At 32.2% G+C, this 22,038-nt stretch overlaps 2 protein-coding genes across 4 annotated transcripts; both read right to left on the minus strand.

Moving 5' to 3' along the window:
* Window positions 1-1,996: 1,996 nt before the first annotated feature.
* Window positions 1,997-14,077, minus strand: LOC130647232 (uncharacterized). 2 transcript variants are annotated; one of them, XM_057453014.1, is made up of 2 exons: window positions 13,812-14,077; window positions 1,997-4,278 (listed from the first exon to the last, which is right to left on the minus strand). In XM_057453014.1, the coding sequence occupies exon 2, from the start codon at window positions 4,171-4,173 to the stop codon at window positions 2,356-2,358; it is 1,818 nt and encodes a 605-aa protein (XP_057308997.1). In that variant the 5' UTR covers window positions 4,174-4,278; window positions 13,812-14,077; the 3' UTR covers window positions 1,997-2,355. The 2 variants fall into 2 exon arrangements, with proteins under 2 accessions (XP_057308997.1, XP_057308998.1); XM_057453015.1 differs by lacking the exon at window positions 13,812-14,077 and adding an exon at window positions 6,973-7,092.
* A 1,150-nt stretch (window positions 14,078-15,227) lies between these two features.
* LOC130646980 (enkurin domain-containing protein 1-like) lies at window positions 15,228-20,977 on the minus strand. Of its 2 annotated transcripts, XM_057452670.1 has the most exons (8): window positions 20,832-20,977; window positions 20,518-20,718; window positions 18,534-18,665; window positions 17,991-18,160; window positions 17,365-17,559; window positions 16,807-16,961; window positions 16,405-16,541; window positions 15,228-15,982 (listed from the first exon to the last, which is right to left on the minus strand). In XM_057452670.1, the coding sequence occupies exons 2-8, from the start codon at window positions 20,672-20,674 to the stop codon at window positions 15,825-15,827; spliced, it is 1,104 nt and encodes a 367-aa protein (XP_057308653.1). In that variant the 5' UTR covers window positions 20,675-20,718; window positions 20,832-20,977; the 3' UTR covers window positions 15,228-15,824. The 2 variants fall into 2 exon arrangements, with proteins under 2 accessions (XP_057308653.1, XP_057308652.1); XM_057452669.1 differs by lacking the exon at window positions 20,832-20,977 and having other exon boundaries at window positions 20,518-20,787.
* Between the last annotated feature and the right edge of the window lie 1,061 nt (window positions 20,978-22,038).

A 22,038-nucleotide genomic window follows, 5' to 3' on the forward strand; every position in this document is an offset into this window, starting at 1 on the left:
CAATAAATAAAAATTTAATATTGGACTGTTTAAAATAGACGCCACCAAATTCGTGACGGGAATGTCGTGACGGGCATGACTACATAGATTCGCACCAACACAAAAAAAGATGCATTTGTTGATTTATTGATTTACTGTTTTGTTTTGTTTGGGAATAATTTTATAACGTTGATATTGGCCTGGTTAAGATTATCTGTTGCATTCATCTCTTGATCCATAGCAAGCCTGAAACAAACGCCATGACTGTCGGGATATTTTTATCCGACACGAGAGCATTGCCGTCGTTTTGAAATTTCCATGTCGGTGTCGAAGGGTCAGTCGCCGTTACTTTAGTATGCCATGTAATTTTAAGTTTTTTTAAACAATTAATATTTGCAGAAACGTTGAGAAAATTAAAACGGATAGAATGTTAAATTTTAAAGAACGATGGATCGCAGCAAAACACTGTCTTTTTTAAGCATATCGATTTTCTGATTTCGCAAATCCTGTTCATATGAAACATTTTGCTCGATTCGACAAACACTGAATTTTAAAAGAAATTAAAAATGAAAAAAAAGCAAGACCAAAAATATGTCAACAAAAAAAATACATTTTTTTATTCGACGACATTTACGCTCCAAAGTTACTTTATTATAGACTTTTTTATATAACAACCTGAAAGTTTCTCACATTTTTCAAATAATTTTTTTTCTTGACATGTTATGGTGAGGCCACCAACCATACTTTTGACTGTGCTTCTACCTTGCAATGTAAAAAAATCCTCTCATTTCCAAATAAAATGAAAAGAAAATTGTAGTCTTTGGTTTTTATCCGCTAATCAGAGGGAAAAATAAGGTCAAATTTCAAACCTGTTGACGAAAAACTTTTCTACTAAGAGGCCCACCAAAATGATTGTCTCCTTTTTGAAGAGTTCATCATTCTGTTTTGTTTTAACGAAGAAATGAACTTTTAATTGGATATGTTCGGTAATTATAAGTATACCGCATGTTTGAATAAAAAGTCATTACAAACCACAAAAACGTTCTTTTTTAAAGATGTTTTTTTCAACCAAGCCTTCTGAGAATGCATTAACAGCTATACAAGTCCCATTAGTGTTAGAGGCGGTCGTTATTTTAAGCTCCATGTTTAACTTCATTATTTTTTGATGCATTAAAGTGAATTCATATCGAGTACCCAATGATTTTTATAGAGTAAACTGGAATGAACATGTTTTTGTTTTGTCTACCCCTTAAAATGATTTTCAGCAGAAACAACAAAGATTACTGAGTAGTTTCTTATTCGCCATAGTAAATGTATATTAATACGACATGTTTAAATATGTATATGTATTTTATTAAATTAAAAACGAAGCTTTTATACTTAATTTTTCATAATGGCATAACTTAAAAAAAAGGTATAATTTTATGACAAATTAGTTTTTAGTATCAACGAAATCCCCTAGACGATGTTTTAATTATAAAATTTTTGTATATATATCAGCACACGTTTTTAAGTTTTATACCTGATGATGTAAGTATACTTACGAAAAGCTTCGTTTTTATTTAATACACATATATATTTAAACATGTCGTATTAATATACATAACAAAGATTACATTCTTTAATAGCATCTTCGATTTAAAGAAACATAAGGCAGAGATTACTGGCATTTTCAGAGCCTATTTATTGAAATATTGAGAAATTAATTGAGAAATTGAAAGGGTTCTTGCTGTGAAAGTATTTTAGGAGTGTGGTTCATATTCAAAAATAAAAATAAAAATCGTATGTTTCTTATAAAGGCACATGTTTCTATAAATTAAGAATGGATTGATGTTCAGGTCGGTATAATCCAACTGGAAATCACAAGTTTCAATCGAAATATGACGATTTCTATAAGAATGATGATTATATAACCTGAAGTTCGTTTTATTTACTATATGATCCAAACAAACTTGGCTGGCAAAATATTTCAGGATTGTTCTGAAAACTTTTGAACACGCGAGAGAAAAAAACAGAATTATTTTTAAATGTAAAAATTGCATTTATTTCAAATTGCATGTGCGTTCTGTACACATAAAAAATAAATAATTTTATTTATAATCTTGGTAAAATATGTCTAAGGAGTACCACAAATGAAATTTAAGTTAAAAACCGATGTTAGATCGATGCTAGGAAACCGATCTGATTGAACTGGTTAGGTTTGACTATTACCTGGCAAAAAAATATGAGCTTATTTTACATTAGTTTGATAAATATATGTACACATTTCAACAACAACAACAACAGTGGCAGCAGTCTATATACACAAATACAACAAAAAAATATATATATTTACAAAAAAAAAAAAAAACCTGTATAATTAAAAATAGTAAAAAGTTAGAGTTCTTTGCCTTCTTGCGCAATATCGGCTTTTAACAAAACCCATTTGCTATATAGCCGTTCTAAATGTTGGTTCCGTCGATATCGTTCAGAGAAAAGTTCGACGTAGTCATTGCCCAGCTCAGTCTCCATTGCTGCTAACATACTTTTCATAACGGTATACTCTGAAAACTTCATTAAACGGGGAGCATGGTAATCAGCCGTTAAAGATTTGGGTGTTTTTACTCTTTCAGAGTATGACACACTCGGAGACGAGTAAGAACAAAATGACGCGTCATATTTCGACGTACCGTTATTTGCATCTGGTAGATACACTTCACTTCGTGATGGAGACGTCGTTGCAGGCTCTCCATTTTGAATTAAAAAAGGAACGGACGACAAATTTATATAATGATGGTGTTTTCGCGCCTCGTTTCGACTGACAGATCCATTCGATGTCGTAACGATATCTCGTTCATGACGAAACATATTTTCCGACTTAACGTCAATGTACCCATTGGTCGCACGATGCGGTAAAGGGCTGTTGGAAATTGTTAGATATCCATTCGAAGAATTCGATCTTGAAATTCTTGACAGTAGATCTTTATAAGGCAACATTCGTTCATCGTCACTTTCAAAACACTCACCATTTTTACACATCACCTCGGATTTCCTCCACTTGTTCGCATAACAATCACTGCTGAACTCTTCCCCTACCATACTGTAGCTTCCTAATGTGTCGTGACATTTTACAGCGTTGTGTCGGATATTCGATGTTGTTTTTCTATCGTCATAACGACTGTCGGATTCAAAATAGTAATCTTCTCTTTCATTTCGTCGAAAGCCATCTTTAACATAATACGGCGTGTCGTTTGACATCTTTGGAAATATAATCTCGGTGTACAGTTTTTCTTGGTCGACACTCCCGGCATCACTATGGTGAGAGCTGCTGTTGTCATCGTGAGGCATACTACAGTCTTCCATATCGTTTGGTGTTTTTCTTCCTCCATGTAAAGGATGCTCGAATTTCGTCAAAAAAGTTGGAAATAAATCGTAAAGTTGTTTGTGTCGATATACAAACCTTCTTATCCATGCTGGGGTAGGAACAGTCCTCCTATCTTCTTCACCATTCTCCAGTGCTGTTCTTCTTGATAACTCTTTAGCTTTTGCTACAATCAATTTGTACAAATCCTTCTCAGAATTTATACTATTTTCGAGAGCATAGTTAAGTAACTCATTTTCGTGATTTTTAGGTAAGGTAAAACACGCTCTTTTTGCCTCTTTATTAGTACCGTCATTTAAATAATGTCGTAACGTCGTTCTAGGGATGCCGTATTTTTTCGCAGCAGCTGTCATAGAAAGTTCTTTTGACTGCACAGCTTTTATAGCCATAATCATATCTGTATAATGCCAGTTATTGTATTGTGTCGTATGACGGGCTTTTTGTTTACCTTTTTCTTCCACATCTTTGGCTGCCATCTTGTCTATGATACCGTTAGAAGCGACTTGTAAGTGCTCAGTGCAACCATTACTTCTGACTGGCTCTTCCACGCATATTGCTGGCCTTCTCTCAAAGGTAGGCGATCCACAAGTGGCGCTGCCAGGACTTCTCGATTCATCAAGGTGCCCAAGTCCAGAACAAGCATCACTTTCGTTGGAAATAGATTCATTGTCACAATGGCGCTGAGACGTTGTGAATTTTTCATTCATCTCAACAGAGGAACAACCCATGTTCAGTTGGAGCTTGGCGCAAATTTTGTCGATAGACTTTACGTTGGTTTTGTCGACGTTGTTGTGGTGTGTGGGTGACAAATTATTTTGTCGACGTGCACTCATTCTCCATGCGTTTTAATGAGAGACTGGACTCTGGTTTCATTCAACCTTGACAGTCGTCTATTTATAGAACAGCAAAAACAAATTCGACTTTCTCTTTATGATTGTCTAAAAAAACAATAATGAATTTTCAATACAAAACAAAACAAAAAAGAAAACATTTCAAGAAAAAAATAAATAAAAATGGCGGGAAAACAAAGGCAATAAACAAAACGCTCGCGTGAGAGCTGGACTAAGGCTTCAACATTTACCTAAGGATAATATCTCATTTCATGACTAAATATAAAACCGATGTCATCACCTCTTCTGCGCAGAGGCAAAAAACAAATATTTACCAACTTTGCCATGCTTTTGCGAACAAAAAAACAGTTGCCTGCGATGAGACGGTAGTAACTAGATATTAAACAGCGGTGTTCAATAAGTATTGAATGCAACATTAAACGTTACGCACAAACAGTTCATTGAGGAGTGCTTTAAAAGTTAAATACAACTGCCGCAAACTTCTCGAAATAGAACAAAAGGGGCAGGCAGAAGCGTCTGAGCGCGTCTAAAATCGATTGAAGATAGAAATAAAAACGAAACTTAATTCAAATGTCGAAAAATTTCCCTCGTTTGTTGATATGTTTACCTAAAAGGATTTTAAAAATAACAAAACAAAAATAATACAAAATCCACTTCGCCGATAGAGCTGAAGGGTTTGCGCTGTTTCACTTTTGACTGCGGGGAAGCTCTTAAACAGGTATTTTCTTCGTGCCACTTTCTAAGTGCGACCGGACACAAGATAGACAAAAAAATTGACAAAAATTTTTCAATGAACAATTTGCTCGTCTCACATGGCACAAAAATTTGTTATCACAGACACAATTATGTGTATCGATAAATTACTGAAGCGATATTAAATTGAAAGAAAAATTAGCTTTTCTTTAAAAAATGAACCTCGGGCTGCACACACGCATTATAGTGACTTGTCAATAGACAACAATCGAGTGAAAAAATAACTGGAAACCAGACACTACTCTCATCATATTAGAAATGTTCCTAAAATAATTTAGGTTTGTGTTCTCACATATTGACATTAAAAACCACCGTACGCCCACACAAAGAAGAATTGTAAATGAGGCCATGTTTACTTGTACTCAGTTCAATTAATATTTGTGCCAAGTTGTACTCCACGAACAACAACAAAAAATAGACCGTATTTATTGATTTATTTCCTCTAATTTATCTAACATAAATGCAATAACAAGCGTAATCCATCATATATTAATTTTTTCATAATTTTTATTAAATGCTTAAAAGAAAAACTTTTTTTAACAGAACAACCCCTGGCCAGGTCTACGCCTACCCCCATTAAATTTCCATGCATCATACATCATACAAGAAGAGTTTCAGTGAATTTTCTTTTTAATCTGGGTTTCCATACCCGTTGGGATCACTTATGAATAATCACTTACGATCGATTATGGTGCCTTAATTATAATAGAATAAGACATATCAACACTCAACAAAGCAGAAGGTATATTCTAAAAAAAAAACCTTTGATATGTTACAGTAACAACTAACCAACCAAACTGGTTAGAAGTTGTAATTATGCTTGTGGATTTTTTTTTTCTTTTTTCAACACTTTTTTTGTTTGGCTAAATTTTCCCACAAGAAATTTTTACTAAAGTTTAGCCGGTGTACATAATTTGGACACGCCCACTGACAATAAGTCAAACATAAATAAAAATATCAAACATTGTTAGGCGCAAAAACTTCAAAGCGGCCCACGCTACTTCAAAATTTGTGACAATCGAGCAAATAATATTTTCTCATTTAACCAATCTTAAAAGGAGAGTGGGCGGATAATAGTTTGAATGTAGAGCTAATAAAGATATTTTCGTTTTCCAGTCCGCGTGTAGTACATTGTTTTGTCACGCTGTCTAAGTCGCATGACGAGAACAATGCATTAAAGATGGTAGCGTAGCTATGATTTTTAAAAGTTTAAATATAAGTTTCCAAATAAAGAGATCGCGTAAAGAAAAATACTTGGTCAATATTTTCCGAGTGGAATATAAAACAAACACTTAGAGCTGTATGTGGATTATAAAATTGAAATTTGTTAATTCCAGAATTGTTGAACACCGTGAAAAACAAGTTGATGTTAGCACGACATATTTTGTTATTTCTGTTGAGTTTCTTGATTAACATCTCAATCTGAAAATCGAGGCAAAAAAGCATTTTTAAGTCGAATCAAACTGATGGCAGATATTTTCTGGCTGTATATTTAAGTATTCAAGTCTATGGCTTTCTTGCTAGAACTTTAACTTCTTCGTAATAATTTTCGCGCGTACTAATTTTTGTGCATTTGCGGGAAAAAATGCGACAGTGCGAGAAAAATATTATAGAAACACTGCAAAATATAGCTTTTCTTTCAAAAAACATAACCAAGGCATCTAAATTTAGACTGTACCCCTGAATTTTATTTATTTTTTGCATGTTATTTGTGGGGAAATTTAAGCGAAAATTAGGAAAAAAGAAGCGAAAATTAGGACACGCAAGATATATTCATATCGCTATTGCGCGAAAATTAGGACGCGCAAAAATGGTACAAATAAGGGATTCAAAAAATGCGTAAAAAGAAGGGTTAAACCATTTTACGACACGACAAGGAAACAAAGAATATCATTTTGAGAGGTTTTACCGTATAGCAAAAGAACCCGCATTCTTAGAGTGAAGTCTTAGATTTTTTACGTGCACAATGTTTTTTCTTTCTCATTTATTTCGTCTTGTGCGATGCAATGGCAGGAAACACTTACTTACACATTGGTTGTAAACATACATCTCTTCCTTCCGCGTTTGAACAACACTCGCCATCTTTGTTTATTCATCGCTCGACGTTGATTGGTCGATTTTTCTTTAAACAGGTGGTGATTGGCTACTTTTTTTTCATTTATTAGACCACTTGAAAAACAATCGCTTTTTAACTTTAAATATCTGAACTTTACGCGATCAAAATATGCATCATTAGATTTAAATACTTTTTAAATTTAAGAAAATGAATGTTTGAAGTAAAAACATGCTTTCAAGGGCGTCATTAAGTGTGTCCACAGGTCATGCGCTCAAGTTCAATAGCATATTCAAGCCACACTTAAGCTACAAGTCGCATAATGACTTTAACGTCTTAAAATAGCTAGAAATGACAAGTTAGCAGAAATTCTCAAACAGAAAGTGTTTTCATTTCAGTGAGGTACTTAGAAAATTGAGAACAGTTTTGGAAATTTTTTTTGGAAACTGTCTTCGCTTTTACGCCCCCACAAAAATGTTTGGGGCTTACAAAAAATAAATATATAAATAAGTAATTCATTCCTTTGTTTTTCTTTAGCTACTGAAACCATCTTTTTTCTCACAATTTCGCAAATTTTCGTTTTAATTGGAAATACTCTTTAACTAAACAAGGTGCTAAACATAGCATGGATATCCACAATAATATGGTTGAGAACCTTGCGCCCGCCTAGCAACCATAATGGCTACCACAGTTAATATTAAAAACATTTCCGACAGTAGATAACAATAGTGGATAATAATAGTGCCTTGTTAAAAAAAAACAGGGTTGGGTTTCGAAGGTAAAAAAATTTTCAAAAATATATAAGTTATTTCAGTTAGAGAGGAGAAAAGAAGTATGTTTTAAGCACAGCTCGTATTTTATGACTATCCATTCCATAAAAATCACTAAAAAAATGTTTGAAATTTATAGAATATATATAAAGAATAATTTGAAGGTATGGTCACTACATCACCGTATACATCTGATCGCAATTCTTAAAACAACAAAACAACAAACAAACAACCCATTGACCAACCAACAAAAAAAACAAACAAAAATAAAGGCATATATGAAGTTACTATGAAGGCCCTTTTATTCCAAACAGTGATCGAACAAACCTATTTCAATTCTATGCTCGGCTTGACGAGTCTCACTTTTCTTGTACTCTCTCCCGTTAATTAAGAAGTGAAAAAAAAACGCTCTCTAGAGTTAAAAGAACATTTTTTTGTTTCTTATTTTTTTTGGTGAAACATACTTTCACGAGTAATCGTTTCAATGATTTTTTGCGATAGATATATTTGCTATATAATTTATTTCAGGTCTGAGAATAATGCGAAATGCCGGCAAGGGCAAAAAAATAAAGGAGTTTAGAACGATACAAAAGAATTGGTAGAGTACAAAAAAAAGTTTAGATTAAAAAGATCGGAGAGAATTTAGTTTGTAAATAAATATTTTGGGAAGAATTAAATTTCGCAATTAAGCCTTTTCAGATTTTTTGCGGGACCTAATTTTCGCGACTTTGACCTTTCTTCGTCCAAGCTTTGACTGAAGATATTTTGCATATGAATAGAAAAATTGGGGAGTTGCGTCGTATACTTAATCTTCCATTATTACTAGGTTCTAGCATTTTTAATGGTGAAACGTTCGACTGTCTATTCACACACAAATTAAATTGAACGTAAAGAACAGTACTCTTCTTCTTTTTATAAGTCACTTTAATCTGGATTCGTTTTTTAAAGAATTCGAGATTTATGTGACACTGAGGGAAACAAGAGCATTAAATGCGGCGAGTATTTAGATCTGAATGATCAAACGAGAGCATTTTTGAGCAATCAATTATTAGCTTTAAAATTATTTCCGTGCACAGTTAAATTTAGGGAACCGTAACACGAGGTCAACATTAATCAGAAAAAATATGGTAACACAATCATCAGTAGATAGGACACATTACTTTTATGCATGAAAAAGTTTAGTATCCTAAAAAATGTTTGGAATGATTACTTGCCGAAAATACTCACAGTCAGACGGCCGCAAGCATAGTGGACCTTTTCACTGTTAAGAAAATTTAAGCGCCAAAATGAAGTACCGACAAAATGTGATTTTCTTGAGAGGGCTTTCCTCTCATTTTCGAGAGTTCCTTAGCACGTTTTGCTTGTCAAAACACCATAATGTTATTTTTATATTTTTCATGAGAGCTGAATTAACGCATTGTCTTCAGCCCAACACACAGCTCCAGAAACTTCGCATGAAATTCCAAAATCCATTATGTATAATAAAGAGCTTTTCATTTTTCCCCTGCGTAAAAAAATGTAACTCTATCATTAGAAATTTGACGGAACTAAGTACTTTAGAAGAAAAAAATCAAAGTGAAAACTTCCGTCATTCTCCTTCATGTTTTTCTTCATGTCGCTGATAGACCAAATCCGACATTTTCGCAATCATGTAACCATTTCCGTGCCGCTTTATACAGAGTATTCAATTTTTATTTCAAATCGCACACCCCCTATAAATTTTACTTCGTTAGATTATAGTAGAATATTCACTCTAGACATGGGTAAAAATTTATTTATAACGTTCAATCGCAGACAAAGTCAACAAACAGCTGGTTGAAGAAGGCTAAAAATAAAAACCAACAAACGGTTGATTGAGCGAGGAAACAAAAATCGACAAAATCAACAAACGAATTGACATGCTGGGGTTAACAAGCACGACGCCTTTCCTTTGAGTAGTTGGAAAATTGCATTGTGGTTGTCGCATTTCGTTTATACAGAGGGAAATCCATGATATTGTTGTGGAGTCCAAAGTTTGTGATCCCTTATTCAATTTTTAACAGTTTTGTCATAGAATTGCTATCAGTTGCTACATTTTTTCATTAAAACAAATTGATGTGACCGAAAAATAAGAAAAAATAAGAAAATGGGCTAAAACGCTGACTAATTTTTTCTTTCCTTCTAAACAAGAACACACAAAATTTGTGGAAATAACCTTTTCGGGGGAGAAAAAAATAAATAATTAAACAATACTAATATAAGAAGTTATAAAAAGTTGCTACACTTTTTAGTGTATTTGGAGCCAAACCTCAATATACTTGTTTTCTCCATTTCATGTTTTTACATTGGTATGCTTATTATTTTGTTGATCTTGAACTTTTTTTACATGGAGTAAGTCGAGGAGGATGATTGTCACAACAATTTTTATTTTCTGGACAAACTTTTTGTTTATAAAGATTGATAGAGTTTATAACCATTGATTTTTTATTTATCTTTTATTTTGTAGTTAGTTATTTTGTACATAGTTTGATCAAACTTGATGTCCTATAAAAATAAATATTTTAACTTTGTTCAGCCTTGAGATATGCTTATCCTGTGCTTAAATTTTAAGAAATCCCAGCCTATTTGCTTATAAAAAAGGCGTATAATAATGAATACAAATTCAGAAAAGTAATTCCTACAGATGATAGGTGATTATTCAAAGACAGTCAATTTTAGCAGCAAAAAATACAACCAAATAACTTTAAAAAGTCAAATCTGGGAAGTATGAGCATAGAAGAGACTCTTAAAAGTAAAGCCCTAGAAAACTAAAAATTGATGTAAGAACCCTGGTTAAAAATCCCCTTTTTAGTGATTTTATATCTTATAAATTTATCATTTTTTTATTTTAAATAAAATTCATTTGGACATGAAAAAGCATACAAAAAGATTAATATGAAATCACAAATTTTAAAAGTCAATTTAGGGTTCTGAATTGACAAAAACAAAAATAGGTTCTCTTACTAAAAGTTTTATACATGTATGGTATTAAACTTAGGATAACTAATGAATGCAAAATTCTCTCTGTAAGAATAAAGTGATGAAAGGAATTTTCTAGCTGTTCAAATAATTTTATATCTTATTATCACCTTATTTTAAAGTTAAGGCTGAAAAGCTAAATTTATCATTGACAAAAAGTTGACAGGAACAAAAAGGTCCACTATTGTGTCTCTTGTCTAATATAAACTTTATAAAGCCATTGAGTTGAGTTCCACCGTCATTGAACGATGTTAAATTCTTTGAAAACTCACCATTATTCTCTGAGCACCCCAAAACAAAAATAAAAAACCTATTCTGTTCACCCGCCCTTCACAATTTTTGTACAACAATCTACTTAGCTTTCTCAATGTTACTTATGTATCAACAACTCTTTATTCAATGATTTATTTACATAATTCCATTTAAATAACCATTGTTGCTGTTAGGATGTTATAATTTTTTTTAAATTGTCTACACGAAATTAAAAATTACACTGTTTTAACCCAAATTTTAAAAGGGAGTTATCAACAAAATTATCTTCTAGCAATGCATGTGGTGTTAGCTGAATATAGACAATGACATCATTACAAACCACTTAATCTATCTTTAAAAAAAATTGACACCAGACATTGGAAAAACAAAAAAGCTTGTATATCTTTTGCACATAAAGTATATAATTTATTGGTTATATATACTTTAAGAAGAAAATATTTTAAGACATTATAAGCACTCATTAACATAGTAAAATCTTTAATGCACTTTCAAAAAAAACTTAAAAATCTTGTAAAATCTAAAAAATAGATTGTAGAACCTTAAAATGTTTTAGCAGTCATCATTTCCTGTATACTTTTTTTAAGGGAGCACATAAAAAGGGTTTTTGTGTTGCCCAAATGGTAAAGTAAGATGTTATAACGATACTTATAAGCAGAATTATACATTCAACAGTCATATATGACTAGCTGGTTTGTCATGAAATTTTCTCCTTTTATTACACTAGTAAAAATAAGCATTACCTATCATTTTTTGAATCCAAATCTGCTTTCACACATACTACGAAAATGTGTACAAACTGTCAATTTAATATGACTACAATCAAAACCATTTATAGAGCATCGTTGACAAAGGCTTTTTCTGCTTTTGCATGCCTTGTTTTTGGTATTAAATACAGAAAATAGATATATAGCTTTAAAAAGTTATTTATTAACTTTTATTATATAAAATTAATTTTATTCACTTTATATAGAAATTGATAACATACAAAAGATATGGTAGATGTCTATTATATTCCTGATATCTGATACATATCTATTTATATATTTATATATATAATCTTTTACTTTTGATGTGATCAGAATTTTCCCCATTTTTTAGTTATTAATAAAATGGCTTAAAATATATGATAATATACAAAATTGATATGCAAAAATGTATATACAAAATATTTTGTAACCAGCAAAGAATTGATTGTTTTTTTCTCTCTTTTTTAGATTAGATAGTTCCAGTTACAAACTTGCCTCAACTATACAACTTATTTAACGGCTCTTAATGGTTTGGGAGAGCTTTTGAATAATAACCTTTTAAAGTGTCGATTGTTTTTAAAAATGGTATATAATTATTTCTCTCATGGAATGAGATGAGACTTGGCTCACACTTGACACATGATGACAGACAACTTAAAGAGTGTGAACATTTTTTGACAGGGTGAAAAAATAACTCAATGGTGATAAAATATATTTAAATGCACCACGGTGAAACAAATCTAAATTTAAAAAACACAAATACCGTCAAGGATTTAACCACAGTAACACTTGAAAGTTGCTTAATTTCTCAATTACATTACACAATTACACCACAACAAAAACAAAATATTAACAAGTAGAAAAACTGACATTTGTGCCAGCTATGGACAAATGTGTTTACATATTACACTTTAGAGACCTAATGAAAAATTGGTACTTCAAATTGTTTTCCTTTTTAAGTAAAACTTTAAAATACAGTACAGAAAATAAACAATCAGCATTCTATTTTCACGAACATAATGTGTCCAAAATTGCATGTACTGGACACATGCACTTCTATTTACATCCGCAAAAATTGCGCAATGTTTAGTGTTATTTATATATATACAACTGTGTTCAAGTCTACAAGAAAGAAAAATAATACAAAAGGATTGACGAAAAATGTAAACATGTAAATTAAACTTTTAAAACGTAAAAAGAAACAGTGCATATGTACATAATTTATCACAGCTTTTAGTTCAGAAGATTAACACACTTAAAATGACTGGATGGGCCAATACGTGATAACTACAGTTCATTCACAACAATGATTTGTCAATGAGGTCAAGTTTGAAATGCAGGTGCTAGCTAGCAATGCAAAATATTTGACTGTTAAAAAAATTATTAGATAAAAAAGTTTGCAGCAAATAAAATTTAAATGTTGTAAAGAATTAAATAAGCTAAAAAAGCTGTCAGGTACTTAAGAAATAGATTAACTGAGGTATCTCCAAGCTAGCTAGCTTGTGTTGGCCATAGTGTACAGTGTATGGCACAAAAAAGCTAGCTAAATAAATGCAAAAAGATCCATTGCATAACAGATAAAAATAAGAACAATTTCTATATCTATTCATGCATCTTTAGACACAAAGACAACAAATCAAGTCAAGCTGGCTAGATAGTTAAACTATTATGGCTAGTCCCATCTAAATATAGTCCCACCTATATGGCCAGTCCCACATATTCAGGTGGGACTTATTATTTTAAGAGGAAAACATCACAGGGATGAAATATTGTTGAAATATTGCTTGTAAAATTTTTGAAACTAATTAACCCTAACTGCAAGAAAATCCATGTCATAGGTACGATGGTACGGAACAAAACAAAACATCGTTTATGATGCAGAATTATTGTTTGTTTACGTTTTTTCATCCACACGAGGCTAGAATAGTTACCATATTTTCTAGCTACCAGTTAAAGAAAAAAAACATTTAAAACAAACAAACTGGAATAAACCTTAGGCATAAGAGAATAAAACTTAGAAAAACTTACTAAAACGAGCTTCTTGTTGTGTTGCGTGTGTTTCTGCAAAAATATCACTCTTTCTCCTTACGGGTCGAAAACAAAAGACCTGGGATTACTACCTGGTTAAAATATCTGTGGAGGAGTACAAAAATTGGTTATATGGTAACATGAAGCCAAAACACGCCGACAAACGGCGTTGACTTTTGGTTTTTTTAATTGTTTACCCGCAGCGCACGAAATTTGTTGTGTGGATAAAATTGTTCACAGCTTGGACCTATGATGAATGTTTGTGCATAACTCTGACACTATATACACGTTATCGTCTTCAAGTTCATCAAAAAACTATTTGCTTTTTTTTAATAATAAGAACCAATGAAATCCGACCACAGGCTGTTGTGGTCGGATTTATTTTTCAAGTCTTTTCGAGCCTTTTTCATCTTATTATCTGGATTTATGTGTTTATGTGAAAATCTGTTTTGGTGACTCAGGTTGTCCTTATTTTCACAAACAATAATTTAGGGCGAGTTATTCTTATTTTAGAGTGCTTTTGTAAAATTGCTTTTAGTGTTCTTATAAAATTGCTCCTAAAGGAAAAAGCGTGTATTTTTAGCGCAGCCATAAAAGAAGGTCAAATACCTCAAATAACAATTAAACAACAACAATAAACAAAAACAAGTAAATTCAGGTTTGAAACGCATTGTGGCGATATCACTTTTGTTTTTAAAAAAGTATATTTTGACGTTTTTGTAAAATTTAATAATTTTCGTTCATAGAACGTTTTGCGTGTACCATCCTCGTCTCCGGGGTAATTGCCTAATGTTAAAACCGCTAGCACTCACTTGAGAGCTTTCTTCGCCACTGGCCTCGATGTCAAAAAGGCAAGAACCATTGGGGACGAGGTTATACGTGCACACTGTTTAACATCGATCCATTTTTAATACTGTCCTAAAAGCCCTGGGTTCAAGCTTGTGTAATTACTACACTAAATTTCGCAGCATAACAAACTTTACTGCACGACCGGTACTTCTTTTAGACAACAAAGTCATAAAAATATTCTTTCAAAAAAAAAAAAGGAAAATTTTTCTAGTGTCTCATCGTCCTGCATGCAATGCACGTTTTTCTAACCACATTTGTCGTTACAAAATTTGAATGACTTTTAGCACTAGAAATATCTTTTACATTTAACCACTTCTGTTATGGCTGTTGCATACACAAGTCGCTTTCGGATTTTGCTTATAAAACAAGCAGCCCAAGCCCTGGTATTAGTAGATTGTCCAGCCCAATCGTCGTTATAAATCAGGCACATGCCAATGATCTGGATATCACGGTCACATTTGGAAATGTAGTTATTTGCTGCGAAATTAGGTAAATTATGCAGGTATAGTTCACAAACTTGAGGTCAGGATAACTGTTTCACACGGAGGATAAATGGAAATTCACAAAAACGGTAAAATTAATTTTTTTCAAACGATAATTTGATAATATATACGTTATTTTTAAATATACAAAATATTTACATATTTATTTGATAATAAATATCTAGTGAAATAACAAAATAAAATTACAATCAATCTTTGAATGTTGGAAAGAAAATTTAGTATGGGGATGAAGTTGTTTTGGGGCACAATTTATTACGTGTAAGGTATCCCCTTTACACTCTAGTAAGTTTAGGGCAGCCACACAGCCCTGTTTACACCAACGATGCAAAGTAGTGTCGAAGACAGTTACGCAATAAATGAAGCAATATTAAATGACGTCATGTTAAAGTAATGTTGCTAAAACCCTGGACAAATTTCACACAGAAGATGTAATAACTCGCTATAGAAAACAACGCACTAATGTCTATGTTGCATAAACTTTAACTCGGATAATGATTATAAAAAATCGTGTCTTTTAGCGCATGCGTACATTATTGAATATGATTTGATATTTTATACTAAAAGTCATACTTTTAATCCTTGCGCATTTCATCAACAATATGCTGTATTTATACGCTTATTTTCAGGTCCGTTCTTCAAATCATCAATTTGTTGGTCTCTGTTATTCATCCTTTATAAAAACCTTTGGTCTTGAAAATATTTTCATAGCAGCATCAACTTCCTGCAGTTTGCGTTCCAAAGTATCCTTACGATTTTTTACGCGCATCGTGTCTTTGCCGAAAGGAAGGGACTGTAGTTCTTTCGTCATCTCATGTTTCGCTAAAACAAAAATTATCGAGACAACGTTAGAAATAATAATAAAAAAGAAACAAAGGGATATATAATAGATAAAGCTACAAAACGTTTGGCCTCCATTGAATTCGCTGTACAAAATAGCCCCAGGGGGTTAATGCTGGAACGTTTGCACTGACTTTCTCCAGCAACAGACATAGCTACCATTTTGCTTCATATGAAGGAAATCATTTGAAAAAGCGCGCAAATACGTCAGTATAATTTATCGGTCCTAGGTCATTTAGATCAGTCACACCTGTAGGACACCTAAATGCAAATCAACAAAGTCGTGCATATCAGTGCATCATTACACAGTATGTAACTTACTCTAGGTGCCATCTAAATACAAATTTTGGTTCTTAGCTTCTCTTACGAAAATAAGAGAAAAGGTTTAACATTATTTTACTCACACTTCTTTAACATATTTAACGTTTTTAATCGATCATCTTCAGGCATGAGTGAATGACCTTCAGGAATAGTTGGGTCTGGTAGAGAAGCGATGCGTTCTTCCTCAGCTACCTTCCATTGTTGTTGCCTCTTCTGAAGACTAAATGAAAAAAAAAAACACGTGAAGAAGAACTTTTGCAAACAAAAATAGATCACAACACACTATTCGTTGCAAGAGAAGATAACATGAAAAACGGAGAAACCGATTCTCGTTTTGGAGGCGAAGCGTTCTTTTAAATCGGAAACAGAGTCAGGCTATCTCTGGATAGAGTTAATTTAGTTGCTTTTCCTTACCAGAAATGCAAAAAAAAATTGGTTGACTATTGTGGTACAATTATTTACAAGGCTTTTTATAACAAACTTACTATTTTGGCACACTCCCCCGTTTATGCTTATTGAAGTCTTTCTCCTGCTTGTTTTTCAGGTCGTCAAGTGCGGACAACGATGGAGATCTTTTCAGTTTCACATTTTTCAATGACTGTTTGTTCAGAACGATATGGCTCTTTGGACGAGCATTTTCCTAAAAATAACACACCAACAAGAATGCGATAAAATATAATCACAAAGAGACAAAAGGTTTCTTTTTTTATTGGGAAATCAGTCATTTACTGCACAATAAAAATACTAAAGTAGCGTACGAATTTTTGGTCCGTTAAACATGCTTTGTAAACATCCAGTGTACCTGCAAGATCTTGATAAGTTAACGTAAGGAGTCAAACTTGCGCCTTGGCCGCTTATTACTTTTTTTAATTCTTTTAACAAGCACTTATTCGAGAGGGGAAAACTTAGAGGGGTGACTTAAAAACAACATGCCGAAAACCTTGAGAGGAAAACGCCCAACTTTAACACTTGAGGCTTGAAAAACAAACATATGTTCCAAAATATACCACGATGAATTGCAACAAAGCCAACATCATACTCACCGTTGCTGTTACTGGTCTTCGATTCTTCTCAATCTTGTTATTATCTTTGCTTGATACTCGAGCAGAAGACGGTCTTGTCTTCTTAATGTTTTCATTCGTTATAGTATTAGTTGAAGTTTTAGATGTTTTGTTGAGGTCAGACATGGATTGAGAACGTTGTATTTTTGCACTTGAAGGTCTTGGTGCGGCCGGTGTCTAAAAGAAGCAGACAAAGTAAGGTTTTGACATCAACACATTACAAAATTATGTTTGCTATATTTTTTCCCAATTTCAAGGTACTTACAAAGCTGGACACAATCATGGCAAATGTATAAAAAACACAAAAAATGACATTGCAAAACATAAAACATATGAAAAGAAAAGGGAGGTTTTCAGAGGGTTACAAAGAGAAAATGCACCACTATTATACTCAAGATTTTGAAAGTCACCATTTTTGATTTTAATATTTTAACGTTCGAATATACCCAGAACATCTTTTTAGTTTTCAACCTATTTAGAAAGTTCATCCACTCTCACAAAACACACAAAAGATAGACATCTAACTACAAAAGACAGACATCTAACTACAAAAGATAGACATCTAACTACAAAAGATAGACATCTAACTACTACCATACACACAATACCTGGATACGCTCTGCAACTTTAGATTGAACATGATCAAATTTATTCGGCTTGTATACAGCTTTCACAGGTGTTTGCCTCGCTGATTCACATTGTCTTTCCTTGTTAGCTCTTTGAATTTGTTTTATTTTTTGGTGATTTTCTTTTCCATAATTTCTAGTTTCTTGGTGTGCTACATAAAATTAAAAAGACATCATTTCACAAAAAAACCCGTGAATTTGTGCAACTACACAAACATAAAGGTATGTTCAGGAATAGATTTACTATATAATAAACATACGCTAAGCAATGGTACGGCTCAGTTTAGCAGATAATACAAAATGTCAAATATGATCAATTAGCCTACCCAAAACAGCATTGTAGGAACAAAAATGTTTTAAACACATCATAATCCTAAGTCTATTTTTAAACTGGAATTAAACGCTGGTTAATAATACCTGAGTCTATTTTAAAACTGCATATACCTTTTAAAAGACATGTGTAAGATTACATATGAATAAAATAAACAAGAAGACAAAATCTCACCACATAAAAACAAAACTTACTTGGTCTCACCCCTATGGGGATTACTTGAAAAGACGGATTGAACAGAAACGCCAAATCTCTTCCTTGGTGGTTTCTAGCAATTGCTAATGCTTCTGGTTTAACTCGTGGTTTAGGAGTGTGTGCTCTTCGTTCTTAAAAAAAAGATAAGTTGTGGTACTTCAGTGATAAAGAGGTAAGTTTTCAATTCTAACAAACCATTTGTCAGTAGTCTCATTAAACAGCCAGAAAACTCTTTTATGAAGTTTCCACTTTCGCTTTTCAGTCCCAATTTCGAATTTCTGCATTACAATATGGTCCCAAGAGAACAGAGATGATACCAGAATTTTTTAAGAGGAATGTATTTTTGATAAATTTGCAAAACCGTATCTTAAAAAAAGAAGATTTTTTTTCAATAACATTAGAAAACAGAAATACAGCTTAGTAAAAATACTTTGTTCACAGTTGTTTTTTCTTTGCTTGATTATAATTCCCAACTAAAATGATCGGCTAATTTAAAACAATTTAGTGAAAGTATATCGAAATTTGATAAATTTTGTGATTTGAGCAACCTATAAATTCATGCCAGAAAATTGTCATATTAAATAATATAAAAACTTGGTAATATATTTTGGTAAAAAGACCCAAATTTTGAAGACCCAAATTTTGAAGAACATAACCAAGCATTTAAGAAATGCCATGAAGAAAGCCTTTTTCTTTCGAAGTCATTCACACTCTAAACGTCCTAAAGTTCGCCTTTAGCTACAAAAATCTTCCATCATACTAAATACTGTATATGTCCTGTTTTGAAATTCTCAAACTTTTAAAGGCTGTTCTACCATGTGGCATTTTGGAAATGGCAATCATGCATTTTTAAGAAATATTATTCAAAAACTTGTGGTAAAATGATTGGCATATTAGGAGTTTATCTAGTTGAGTGGCTGCTAGGTTTGCATGCTTTCTTTCTTGGTTTCCACTGGTGACTAACTTCAAACATAATTTCTTACTTCATTTAATAAAATAGAAAAACACTAGTTAGTGGCCCGGGATAAATCCACTGGTTTACAATCCTATATTTACCGCATTTTGTATGTCCTGCTACTGTGGTTACAATTTGGGTAATAGACGTATGCAGGTATTATAATATAGATTGAAGGGAACCTGAGGTATAAAATAATGTTGGACTTATATTATAGAGTTTAAAAAGTTGGTTAACAAGTCTTTCTAAATTTTTTAAATAGATTTTTTATTTTATTTTATTTATGTATTCACATTTAAAAAGGAATTTCAGATTTAATCATGCTGCATAAATTATGATGACAAACTTAAGTAATAGCAAATTTTGACATTTTCTGTCATCAGTAATTTTAGACCTCTTAAGGGATGTGCATTCAAACTTTATCAATGCATAGATATTATACAGGTAAATTAATTAACAGAATTTTTTTGCCAAAATGACACTCGTTTGCTCGTCCCAGGCCTTTTAATTTTTTACTGACGATCCACTAACTCAGGATCTGAACCCTGTTTTGCAATAAAATTTTCTGTGTAAGCTTGTATAAGCCCTATATGTTTACTCACAAAATTTGATTGCAAACCGACTTGCATATTCTAAGTTATGAAACAACAATATATAATTTGCGAAAATACCCGTGAGCATTTCCACAGAGTAACAACTATTTTAATTTAAAAAATATTTCACATTTCTTCATATTTTTTAACAAATACAAGAGCATCAGTAACATTTATTTGTCAAAATTTATGTGTGTTACCTAGAAAACTTCTTTAGTGGAAACTATGTATAATATGTTGCAAAATAAAAAAAATATGTTCAAAAAATTATTTACAATATTTCATGTTAGTCAACCAAGCTTAACTCACATGCGAATTTTAATGCACTAGAAAGGGCATTTTTTGTACAACTTCAATTTATGATAGCACAAATAGGAACTGAAAAGGATACCTGATGTAAACAACCCAAATAAATAAATCTAAATAAGAAATTACCTCGTGGTGATGAATACACAGGATCTTTTGGGATAGGGTTATTTAGCTTCACCTTTGTATGGGTCTGAGAACTGCTAAATTTATCATAGACTGGATCTGATGGAATTGGATTTGTTGTTTTCCAATATGAATTTCGAGCTGTTCCAACTGATGCCATATTGTGTTATAATCCTCCCGCAGTTATAGAGTATATTTTTGCATCTGTAAAACATAAAAAAGGAGTTATGTGAATTCCTGCCCTAGACAACATGGGTGGAAACATAACAAGCTACTAACAAATGAGATAAAATTTTGTCTTGTTTTTATTTACTTACTGGGCAGTCTTAAGGAACAACCAAATGAACAGTCCCCTAAACAAAGCGCTCCTGAGTTAGCATATTACCATTTTATACCATACTAAACACAAATTTGAACATAAAAGCTAGAAGAATAACGATGATGATGAACTAAACAAACTTTAAAAGTAAGTAATAGACCAAGTACCTTCAAAAATCCTGAGAAATTTAATTTTTTTTGATCTATTAGGGTTTTTCAATATTTTTAATACAAACAATGGCCCCTAGCAGAACCTTTCTATCATGATTATGTAAGTAATTGAGTTTACATAGACTACTGAGGATGCATTTGTGGTAGATTTTTATAAGAACATAGAAATTTTAACTAATACATGATTTTACAGGAGATGATTAAAAGTGTTACCCAGAGCATCTTATAGAAATTTAGGTAGATATGCAATTTCAAGATGCAAAAAGTAAAAACAAACACCCTGCAGGAGATACTGTTTTGGAACATACAAAGAGCAAGTTTCATCAAAGTTTACAGTCATGAATTTAAACCCATGTACGAAAAATTGTGAGTGTAATTAACCTTTGTAACTAATAGTAGTAGTATTTATTTCGTGTGAGATAACTGTATATTTTACATTAAATAAATACCTACTGGGAGACCATCAGATAATATAAATACTAATGTGGGTGATGGCCACTTATATAAGATCAAACAATCGCAATAAGCAGTATACATGAAACTACAAAAATTTTTTAGTAAAATCTTTTTTATGCAGTGTAGAGATTAGTGTTATAACAATCCAGAAAAAAAGTTTTGCAGACTTTTTTTAGTTGTTTTAGAGTGAGAGAGCCTAGTCGTATTGGTGAAAATGTTGTTGGAAAATGTTCCAATTAAGAATAGATTGGGAAAGTGCAGATTTGAGACCAAATGAGGTAGTTCTAAAGGAAGGAAGGTCTAAATTTTATAAGATCTGAAAGAGTAAGAATATTAAGATTAAGAAAAATAGGATTTAGTGAGTTAAAATTAGAAAAAGTAATGATTCGGTGAGCACCTTTTTGTATGCGAAAATTTTTACGTGACTTTGAAGTGAGACCCCACACTTGTGGACTATAAGAAATATATATGAGAAGAAAATAATGCATGGTAAATTGAATGTAGGATATCCTTAGGCACATAATATCTCAGTTTGTAAAGACCTCCATTTGTTTTTCTTACTTTATTGCCAATATAAGA

The sequence above is a fragment of the Hydractinia symbiolongicarpus genome, chromosome 6, assembly GCF_029227915.1.
Source record: "Hydractinia symbiolongicarpus strain clone_291-10 chromosome 6, HSymV2.1, whole genome shotgun sequence".
Lineage (NCBI taxonomy): Eukaryota > Metazoa > Cnidaria > Hydrozoa > Anthoathecata > Hydractiniidae > Hydractinia > Hydractinia symbiolongicarpus.

Bases quoted from the DNA above. Each gene is read 5' to 3' on its own strand.
- LOC130646980 (XM_057452670.1), bottom strand. From the start codon at position 20,674: ATGGCATCAGTTGGAACAGCTCGAAATTCATATTGGAAAACAACAAAT. The intron at 18,666-20,517 runs GTAATTTCTTAT...CTTTTTTTTAAG, and splicing joins TGTGTATTCATCACCACGAG to AACGAAGAGCACACACTCCT. The intron at 15,983-16,404 runs GTGAGTAAAATA...TTTTTGTTTTAG, and splicing joins GTTAAATATGTTAAAGAAGT to CGAAACATGAGATGACGAAA.
- LOC130647232 (XM_057453014.1), bottom strand. From the start codon at position 4,173: ATGAGTGCACGTCGACAAAATAATTTGTCACCCACACACCACAACAAC.